The sequence below is a fragment of the Lactuca virosa genome, chromosome 5 (assembly GCF_052849685.1).
Source record: "Lactuca virosa cultivar CGN04683 chromosome 5, Lactuca_virosa_CGN04683_v6, whole genome shotgun sequence".
NCBI classification, from domain to species: domain Eukaryota; kingdom Viridiplantae; phylum Streptophyta; class Magnoliopsida; order Asterales; family Asteraceae; genus Lactuca; species Lactuca virosa.
This window is the reverse complement of record NC_136430.1, coordinates 196,676,785-196,688,477: the sequence shown is the minus strand read 5'-3', so window position 1 is coordinate 196,688,477 and position 11,693 is coordinate 196,676,785. Positions and strand designations below refer to the sequence as shown.

The 11,693-nt window shown below is 32.7% G+C and overlaps 1 protein-coding gene across 1 annotated transcript; it reads right to left on the bottom strand.

Moving 5' to 3' along the window:
• Positions 1-8,233: 8,233 nt before the first annotated feature.
• On the bottom strand, positions 8,234-10,718 carry LOC145111041 (cytochrome P450 Tp9025-like). Its single transcript, XM_079047338.1, has 2 exons — positions 9,769-10,718; positions 8,234-9,042 (listed from the first exon to the last, which is right to left on the bottom strand). Exons 1-2 carry the CDS (start codon positions 10,648-10,650, stop codon positions 8,428-8,430), a joined length of 1,497 nt encoding a protein of 498 aa, XP_078903464.1. The 5' UTR covers positions 10,651-10,718; the 3' UTR covers positions 8,234-8,427.
• Between the last annotated feature and the right edge of the window lie 975 nt (positions 10,719-11,693).

Here is an 11,693-nt window from a genome sequence, read left to right as displayed (position 1 = left end):
AAAGCACACATAGAATACTCTATCATCCCAAAACAATAAACTCCTTTTAAATCGACTCAGTTCAAGTTACAATAAGAAATTTCCAAGGTCATTATGTGACATCAGGCGGGTTGTTCCTCACCAAAATTAATTTCTTGTACTACGAAACGTTTTCCACATCTTTTTCCAAACTCTTGAAGTCCCAGTCAAAATGCAAATTTCGGGACGAAATTCCCTCTAACGGGGGGATGATGTGACAACCATCAAATTTCGGTCAAGTCAAAGTCAAACAAAGTCAACAAGTTAAACCGGTCAACTCCATTAACCCTTGTATGTTAGGGTTTACGTTATGTAATCACTGTACAATTCGCTATTTTAATGAGAAAACATCATTTGGAAAGTTCATGTGTTTGATATTCCTTAGCCTTAACAGTGCTAAACAACGAACCAAAGCGATAAAACACTATTGCACACTCATCGAGATTGTGTAGGACACTAAATCATGGCTTAACGGGGTCTATGGACCTTGCGTTGCGAAGTCGGACACTCAAAAAGATCACAAACGAAACCTCTCTCAATCTCATTCAAACCCTACTCAAGATTACTTGACGCTAATAGGATCAAAACTCATACACTACGATATAAATTGACGTTAATAGCAACATAGTATAGTACAACGTTATAACTATAATCAAATTAAATTATGATACCATATTAAAATCAAATCAAAGTATAATGCTCTAATTAAATTTAAAAGAATCAAACTTGAATGTTATAATTAAACTTCAAATCAAAGTAGATTGTTATAATCAAATAATAACTCATCTTTTATAAAACTCCATTTTTATAAACTTTACATTAAATTTTATAAAACTCTATTTTTATAAACTTTACATTAAATTTTATAAAACTCTTATATTAATTATGTAAAAGATGCTTGTGTTAGTGGGAAATTATGAAGACCACCAAAAGCAAAAAGATTATTCCCATGGTCTCCCACTCACACCTCCCATCCACTTTCCTTTCCTTTTTCTCCCAACACATTATTCTCTTCACCACTTAAACCTTCTCTATTCTTTCTCTCACTCTCAATCTCGAAATTCATCCAAGAAATACTCATATTCCAGCCAAGAACAATCTATTATACTCAAATCTTCATCCCTCTTGAAGCATTCATCAAGGTATGTTGTTAAAAGTTTCAAATTCATACAAGAAACAAATTAAATCCACCAAAATATCTAAAACTCATTTTATGCATAAACCTGATTTTTCTCAGAATCCCATCAATAAAATAAGAAGTTCTGGAAATTTTCAGAAAATAACTTATTTTTATTGAATTACTATAATTATTGCAATAAAGTAGGGCAATAATTCACATAAAATACTTTTTGCATTCAATAAATTCTAAGAAAATTCTGGGATGACCAATATATTGATTAAACATAATTTATGAAGTTTCATGCATTTATATTACTGTTTACTATTATTTATGATTTTATTGATTAATTAATAATGAAATATATAAAAAATACTTCCCATAGTCACAAATATCCGAAACTTATACACTGGGCTCTATATCATGTTATAAAACTATGGTTAAGTTTACAGAATTTTTGGGAATCATTTATTATTTTTCCCGAATTTTGTTGTTGTTTAATCATTAAAGTATTAAATAAATACTAAAACAGTTCAGAAAAATATAAAAATTTTACAGTAATTAATCTTGTATGAAATAATGATTTCATAATAATTTCATAATTTTTCAATACTATGTACTATTTAAAACCATTTTCCTAAGTATTTAAGCATGTAAAAATGCATTTTAATGATTATTTCATATAAATAATTGTTAAAATCTGTAAATAATTATAATTGGGCAAATTATTATTTTAATAAGAAATTATTAAAATCTGGCCTAAATTGAAAATATAAATTAATTATGCAAAGTAATTAATTCAATTTAAAATTCTTTTAACAAATGAATACCTTAATATTATAATCAAAATGAATTATTGTTAATTCATCTAATATAAGAATATGTGTCTAATTATTTGTATTAGTACTCTATTCTCGTTTAGCAGTTCATAAACCAAAACTATTAATTATATTAGGTTCTACGCCATTTTGACCCGAACCGTCTATCGTACGACACACGCATTTCGTTTTGGGACTAATGTGAGTAATCTACCCCATACTTTATAATTTTCAATACTTTTGGGGTGTATCATGTGGTTCTAATATGTTCCAACTTCATTTTATTGTTTTATCATAATTGAGACATTGTTGGGACATTTATACGTGAGTCATTAATTGTATAACTATTGTTTGTTTACGCTACATGTACTTGTAGTGCATTACCATTTTTAGTCTAATCTCCATGACTATGCCCGTATTCTTGAGGTACGTTATGGACAATAATAGCGCTATTGGGTTGACCACCCTGCCTTGGGACGCTAAGGTGATTGATCGCACGTGGTTGAGTGTGTATGATGATTAGATGCTCCATCCTATATATATTTTTATATATATACATATGTATATATAGGGTGAGGACTTATTGTTGTTGTTATCATTTGTTAATCAATTTTTGATTTATAAACCGTTATCTCAAATACAATTGTTTGCCGACTTCAAAAGAAAACAAATTTCCAATTATAAAGGTTTCAACTTCACAATTTTCTCTACTAAAATTAGATTACTCACCAACTCTCGTAGTTGACCTGTTTTTACCCATGATGCAGATTTGAAGAATGAAGTTGATGAAAAATAGGTTGTGCCTTAGAAATTCACAAGACTATTTAAATTTGATGTAATAAATGTTGTTCGTATTTGGATTTGTATTTGTATGTTGTGGATCTTGTTTGCATACTTAGTACTTAATTGAATCTAATCATATTATAACATAGTTGTCATGAGACTTTGAACAATATATCACGCCTCGATCGATTCCGACAAGGATCGGGGTGTGACAGAATTGCATTGTAAGGACAAATTTTTCCGCAATAATATAAATTTTGATTTTGTCTTATTTATTTATCCTTGCAGTGGCATGTACGAAAAATTGATGTTTGAATATTTCTACTATTAGCAATAATGGATTTGATTCTTAATTATGTTATTTGTGGAAATGTCGAGAATTTGCCAAATAAACGAAGATTCTCATCGCCCAAGTTTCAATTGGACAGAAACTTGGAATCATACAACTTGGTTGCTTGATGAATGAGAAACTTCATATTTGGAAATTAGACTATTTTTGGCAAAGTGTCAAGAAAAGGACTAGGATATCGAGTACACTAGGTTGTGCGTTGATCAAGTCCACCACAAGAGTGATAAAGATATTCGTCATGATTTACTAAAGTTTAGTAAATATGGTTATACTTATAAGATTAAGTATAATTCTGAGTTGATCGAAAGAGTTTCAATCAATAGCAGAACGAATAAGAAGAATCAAGTAGGCAGAAAGATAAAAGTTTCTCTATTCTAAGAAGAAGGGAGAGTACCTTTTATTGTGTTTTATGATAGGTCTTAATGATTAAGAACCATGTCTCAATTGATCCTCTAAGTGAGTCTTAGTGCAATTGCGTGTCTAAGAATAGGAATTGAGAATTGTAAAAATGGTTAAATCAAGAAGTCAATCATACTTCGTTCCAATATCAAGTCTTAGAGTCAAGATTCTGACATGGGTGACAACTCTTTAGTAGGTTTATAACACTCAACAAATGTGGAATTGGAAAAAGTCTTCTTATTCCTGCACATTTGAGATTGGTAAGTTGTGATGTCTTGGATAAGACAAAGACCAACTAGAACCAATTATGTGAAGTGATAGTCTTGATAAAAACTACACTAACTTTTGAATATTTGTTTTGTCAAGGAATGTTTCTTGACAAGAGAATCTTATATGTCAAGGAGTCAGTGGGAGTCTTAATGGTCTTGAAAGGTTTCAAGAATAAATCAAGAGTTAAACCTAGTTGATCATCACTAGCACACGACTTGAGGTTTAAAGCCTATCGTGGATGACATACTCTTTTTCTGTGCCATTCCAATTGAGTTAATTATGCATGTGAGTTCTATGAGTTCTCATTTGAATGCATAAAGACAAAGCACCTTGATCAATGGAAAGTACATTGATATGAAAGGATGAGTTGCTTGGAAGACATGGTGGGCATTCATGTTACCATGAGGCAAGAAATCGAAATTGAGCACGTTCGGTCCATATGAGTTTAGATTTTTCGCAAACTTTGGTTTTGACAAATTCACATTGATAGGAACACATACACTTTAAAATCTAAGTGTCATGAGGTTTCTCTCCTTCATGAAAATGATTGTAAGGAAATGCTTTCACTAAGAGAGATTTTAAGAAGATTGCAATTGTGAAAATTGTATTCTCAAATTCGATTATGATTACGGCATCCCTCTTCATAGTTCGAATTGTGAGATTTGGCAATTAGTCAAAACATTTGGAACTTAGTAACATAAGTTCTGAATTTCTTTAGACACACATGTGAGCTATCTAAGGCAAAGGTGTATGAGCTTACAAAGCTTAGATAAAGGCTTATCAAAGCATTAGGTATTAGAAATATGAACTTAAGGAATTCAATAAGCATTGTTTTCTGGAAGTTCAATTGTTTTCTAAATACATGTCAAAGCTAGTGGGAGCATAAGTGTTATGCTGGTAAGAAAATAATCATCATGTTAGTGGGAGCATGATTATTATGGTAAGTATTGCAAGTTAGCAATATTAATTATAGAAAACAAAGATTCACTTTGCAAAGTTGCAAGGGTTGAAAAATTGTTTTGCTATAATTAAGGGAGAGAATATTATACTTCGTTTCAAAATTCTAAAGCTTAGATCGAGAAATGTTAATAAATTTAGTCAAAGATACATAGTGCATTCTCAAAATTCGATTATGATTACGACATCCCTCTTCATAGTTCGAATTATGGGAACAGGACACATAAAATATTATGGCAGAAGGCTGATAAAGTATCACGTCTTTATGTGAGACATTATGCATCGTGTCCAATACGCTTCGGGTATAGGATCGATTGCATATGCTATAATATTTTACAATTCTAAAATTTTCCAAATGCCCAGGGCATTAAGAGGGAAAAATGACTAGAAATGGTTTTGACTAAAATAATTAAACAACTATCAAAGGACGATCTGAGGTTCGCTGAGGATTTGTCGCTTGTGAGTAGTTGGAAATATAGTACTGGATGGACTATATTGACATTATTATGAATATATAAGATTCTATTAAGAATGAGTTGTTATATGGCAAATATGGAAATGTTTCCATTAATGGGAGTTAGATATTAAGAAATATGTCTAGATTAGAAACTTTTATGTGAGAAGGATGTTCAAAGGAATGTACTTTGAATGTGAGACTTCACGTCTATGGAATTATCTTGTAACAATTTCCGATAGAATACCTTGTAATTTCATTAGCCGGGTCTTGGTGACTTTTGTGCTATGACATTACGAAAGAATCATTGCATAAAATATTAGAATCTGACATATTCTAAAAGTGGCAAGAATTTTGTATTCTTATACTAATAATAAGGATTGGGGATTGTGAAATGAGTTTCATTGGAAAAGGTTTTCAATTGATCTATTTCACAAAGTATGGACCATTGGAAACCAAAGTGTGCATGCTTGGAGCATGGGACAATTGTGGTTATAATTCGAGTAATAAGTTGATTTTCTGAAACAGTAAGCAATGAATAATGAGTAATCAATATGGTGTTTAAATAAAAGTGTTTTTATTTACGCTCAAAAGTTTTGGGGCCATAAAGGATTAATATTATTATTGTGTTTCACTTTGCATGTTTTGACTTCCAGAATGACTGGGTTATTCGAACCTCCACAGTCGGTCATACGTTGGAAGTAGGTATGAAGGAAGACTGTCATGAATCTGTTTGTAGATTGTCTAAAGTGTTTAGACATAACACAAGTTTGCTGCAGAGTTCATGAGTGCTTTGATAAGATTAAAGTATTGGATTAAACCCACGCTCACTTGAATCACTTCATGGATTTATCACGGGTGATTAGTGAGACGATAATATTGTATATTCTTGAAACCGAGACGTGTGAGTTGTTATTTGCTGGTCGGTTGCACATTGATGATAAGTAAACGCACCAGTAACTTGGTGTTATAAAACTTATTGTTGTGTGTAATTCGATTAATAGGTGCAAGCAAGCATTTGAGTCGAAGTTTATCCATTCCTTTTACCCAAAGTGGGATAAAAGCGATATATGTGGGCCTCTCGATGATTTAGTGATGACACCCTAAGCGCTTGGCCAAGCCGAGACTAAGTTGATGTGTTCAATTGTAGTATGTTGCCAGTCGTCATAAATCAGAAGTCGGGAAACAGTATAGAGAGAATGATTAAAATTCATGTCTTGTGTCTATACGACATCTTGAGAATGGAGGAATATATGATCCCTTATCTAAAGGACACGCGTATCTGATAAGATCAGAGTTGACAGCGGCTTTTGAAAGCTACGATTGTTGATCAGGTTCTGAAGTTATGCAAAATAGTTATTAGACTTATCCAAGTGGGAGACTGTTGGATTAGTGTCTAAGTCCATAACTATTTTGGTATGTACTTGACCCGATTGTGAGAATGGTCCTTTTGGGTTGCCTTCACCATAGCAATTTGTAGGATGAATTAAGGAGAGAAAGGTTTAATTATGATTTATTAATATATTATGAGAATAATATATTAAAGGAGAAATCATATAGTTTAATTAATATTAGTCAAGAATCAATTAAGAATTAATTTTGTGACTAAAAGAGATTAATTAAACTTAGGGGACTGAAGTTGTAATTATAAGATAATTACAATTGGGCTATGGATCACCTAATAATATATAGATTGGACGAATTCTATGGGAAGCCCATAAGGAATTCGTCCAAGGGATATGTTAAAGGAGTCCGTGGGCTGCTTAGGGCCTAAGCAATTAGATTAGGGTTTCCTAGTTGCAAACCCTAATAGCCTACATGTATATAAAGGACCCCTATGCCCCAAAAACGTGGCTAAGTGTTCCTTTAGGGTTTCCAGCCGTTTTTGGTGCCTCCCCTCTCTTCTCTCCTTCATCCAATTGCTTAGTGGTGTTTGTGACTCCATTAGAGGTGCAACACTTGAGGCACTAAGCTTTCTGAAGCCAATCAAAGCAAGGAATTGATTGTTATTGCTATATAACAATCAAAGGTAATTACTAAACCCTTATTTCAGTTCTTATATGATAGATCTAGGGTTTATAGCTTTGGATATTCGATTGCATGTTCATTAGACAAACTAGATCCAAAAGCTATTAGGGTTTGTAAGTACACCATAGGAATGATGTATTGCTCGAAACCCATCAATATGAGCTAACGTATGATATTATGTGCACATGTTTGTTTGACTGACGTTGGGTTGAGGCGGTTTTGCTTTGTGCTGAAGGCCAACATACCCAGTGAGCGGTCCGGATAGGCTGTAGGCCCTGCGAGGCGGTCCAGTCATGTCGAAGACTCGGGAGCGGTCCAGATATGTTGTAGGCCCTACGAGACGGTCCAGTCATGCTGAAGGCTCATTACGCATGCTGATTTGTATTTGTGGATGTGATATGATTATGGTTATATGAGATTGGTATTTTGGGGGAACTCACTAAGCTTTCGGGCTTACAGTTTCAGTTTTATTGTTTCAGGTACATCAGGGGATCGCGGCAAGGCGAATACATGACCGTACAACTCCTCATGATTTGTTTATGTTTCTGGGAAAACTCTGATATTATACATTTTGAAAACAAAGTTGTAATGATTTTAATGGTTTGAAATGTTTTAAAACTTCAAATTTGTCTTGAAATTTTTGGGTGTTACATAAGCCCATTACACATTTATGCTTATAAACCCACTAAGAGTTTACTTTTTACTCCTATGTCGGACGTATTCTCACATCCACTTTATTTGCTAATTTTATTTCCAAATACTTATCTTTGAGCATTAATATATCGCACATACATACTTCGTTTTGGACACAACATATATCATTTCGGAGCTCTCACAGAGGAAAATATAACCCATTACGGATTAATAATATATACAATATATATTTATATTAAATGTATCCAAAGTTTAATAAAAATAGATAATTTTTATTAAATTTTCCAACAAATGTGACTATAATATCGAATATATGAGACAAGTTGATGTAGCTTGTATTTAAATTGCATCCTCTAAGACGTAGTTACCGATTACAACATGATATGTAAACACATAAAAAGTAGCTTCTATTAAGGTTCATCAAGCTCTAGAGTTCAAGGGATAAGATTTGGCTACACTAAATATAAATGACAACACCATATACACATATTGAATGTAAAGAAAGATACATGTTGGTTTTTTTGTTTCTTAATAATGCCTAACAACATCTGGTCCAATATTTTCTCCCTCCATGTTCTCTTCAAAATGAAGTATAGAGAGTTGGTGTTACCATCAATGGAACTTTCTTTATTGCAACCCCTCCGTCATTCTCTGTCATGTCAATACTTTTAGGGCTTAATTCATAAGGAAGTGTCCAGTTGAAGTAGTATAGCATTTGAGCAAGAGCGGACTTAACAGAAATTACACCAAAACCAATCCCAGGACAAATTCTCCTCCCTGATCCAAATGGAACGAACTCAAAGTTTGTACCCATGAAATCAATAGAGGATTGTTCAAATCTCTCTGGTTTGAAACTTTCTGCATCATCCCAATATTCAGGATCAACTGCACATGCAAAAGCATTGACAATCACTTTCATTTTCAATGGAATATCATAACCATCAATTTGACATTGTTCTCTACATTCCCTTGGAAGTAGTAGAGGGAGAGAAGGGTGAAGCCTAAGAGTTTCCTTGACAACTAAATTAAGGTAATGCAGTTCTTGTAAGTCACTCTCACTGATTTTCTTCTTTTCTTTAAATGCGTCTCTCACTTCTTTTTGTGCCTTTTCCATCACGCTTGGGTTTCTCATCAATTCTGTCATTGCCCATTCGATTGTCATCGCACTTGTATCTGTACCTCCAACAAAAATATTCTGTGTCATTACAAATGGTTCAAAAATCAATAAATGCTCTGTTAATGACATAATAGCTTTCTTAATTAGTTACTTAATTATTAATTCTATAAATATAAATAATTTATTAAAAAACATTATAACAAATCAACTATTTCTAAAGTTATATTTTCCATATCCATGCATTTACAACGTGTAGAATTATATATATATATATATATATATATATATATATATATATATATATATATATATATATATATATATATATATATATATATATATATATATATATATATATATAGAACTTAATATAAAAATACCCACACACAACACGCTTGTATAAAAATGTATTTTCTTTTCGAAAAAACAAAACCCAAAGCCAACACTCAGGAGAGGATCAAAGAGTAGCATGGCAAGTGACAACTAATATCAACACTTAATAACAAAATAAACATAGAATATATATTAGTCGATATGTCGTTTATGTCTTCTCTATATATTAATTATTAAAAAAAGAAACCTGTTGTAAGAGGTTTATATAAATAAATAATATATTAATAATATGATATTAGTTTTTTTTTAAGTGTAAACACTTTACTATTAATCACCACAAAACTACCCTAAGCTAATCGACTGAAGGACACTTTTGTTATACACCATATACGTTTATAGTTCCTTTGATAGTTTAAATATATACTAAGGGAGATAATTTATAGAGGACAAGGAGAGAGATGCATAGCGTACCACAAAGATAGCTTTGATGTTGTTGTCTGTGATAGGGAGCTGAAGGCTGCCACTCTCTTTAATTGTAAAAAGAACATCAAGCAGATCGTCTTCCGATCCTTCGTTTCTTTCTCTTTTGATTTTCCTTTCTTCAAAAATATCATCAAAAATCTTATCAAGACTTTTATGAATCTTCCTCAACTTTGATCTCATCCCAGAAATGACGGAAAGAAACCCAAACTCAGGAAACAGATCTGCAACAGAAAACCCACTCACCAATCTTCCCAACTCATCCACCAACTCGATCAATACATCTTGTTGTTTGCAGTTATCCCCAAACGAAGATTTGCACACGATGTTATTGATCATTCTCGTTACCTTATCACGTATGATCACCGGCTTTCCACAGTTGGATCGAATGAACTCAATGAAATGGTCCACCTCTTGCTCCCGGAAACAACTGAAAGATCGGACCTTTTTGGGACTTAGAAGCTCTACAGTGATGATCTTCTTCATCTGTCGCCAGTAATCACTGTAAGGGCCTAGAGCAACGTCGGAACTCCCATACAACACAATATCGGCGAGCAGTGTGTAGGGGCGGCTGGCGAGGGCGAGGTCGTTGGTTTTGAAGACTTCTTTGGCTAACTGAGGCGACGAAACGACAATGGTGGAGATCTGGCCGAGTTGTAAGTGCATAATGGGACCATATTTCTTGGCTAACTCACGGAATGCATGCTGCGGCAGTGCTCCGCCGATCTGGTGGAGGTTTCCGATGATGGGTAGTTTTGGTGGACCTGGTGGGAGGTTTAGAGGTTTGGAGGCTTTAAATTTTCTGTTAAGGATGAAGTAGAAGGAAAGAATGAGAGATGAGAGGACAAGGAGGAAGGTGAGATCAGCTTCCATGTTGTGACGATGAAGAAGATGATCGGGAAGCTCTGTCTATTTATAGAGATTTATAAGGAAGACTTTTTGCCCAGCCAATTGGCCAATTGCCAATACATAAACATGCATTACTCGTACCGACCAGTACTCTTCCCTTTCAAATAAACAAAACACAAGTAGAAATAGACTAATAGTTAATTAGTTATAATATACCAAATAAGACAAAATAAATAAATGAATAAATAAAATAGTTTCAAAACGAATATTTTGTGTTTTTTATGATTATTTTAGCTAAATTGTTATGTTGTAAATCATAACACTACAGTTTTTATTTTATAATATTTCTTCTGAAACAAGTTGATAATTATACTATAAAAAATGCTCAATTTTTATAATATCTGAAATTTCCAATCGATTTGACTATTACAACTTTCTTTTATTTGATTATCTTCTCTCATGTATGGTCTTCTTTTAGCTTTATTTTTAAGTTTAGACGTATACATGTGCATTCCGCAATATAAATTTAGTTCGCTTAATTAACAAACGATTCTTTTGGTAAATAATGTTTTTTAGGTCTTACCTACCATACCTCATAAACATTTAAATGATCATGCCTTTTTTCTTTTACCTGGAAAGCTTATATAATTAACCGTGTCTAAATAATTTTTTGGGTAAATATATAGAAATTGTGTGCACCACCAATTCACAAAATCGTTACTATACTTCAGGTATACACGATAAATAAAAAAGATGTATTAGCTTATATAAATCATATTAGAAGTTTTTTTGAAATTTTGGATGGTTTTTGTAGTCACCACACCTATGTCATTTGTTTAGTTTCACTATAAACATTATATATAGACAAAATTATAAAAATCGTCCTTATAATTTGCTAAAAGTCACAAAGTCAGTCTCTGTTAAATTTTTTTGACGAATTTGGTCCCCGTGGTTTCCGAAACTTGAAAGAACGACCCTTTTTGTTGACGTCGTTATTGTTCATCCCCTAGTGTAAGAATATTTTGGTCTTTTCAAGTAGCAGAGACCGAGTTTGTAACTATATGTAA

Excerpts from the sequence above, each read along its gene's own strand:
- LOC145111041 (XM_079047338.1), bottom strand. The coding sequence starts at position 10,650 with ATGGAAGCTGATCTCACCTTCCTCCTTGTCCTCTCATCTCTCATTCTT. Across the intron at positions 9,043-9,768 it reads ACATCAAAGCTATCTTTGTG|AATATTTTTGTTGGAGGTAC; the intron begins GTACGCTATGCA and ends GTAATGACACAG.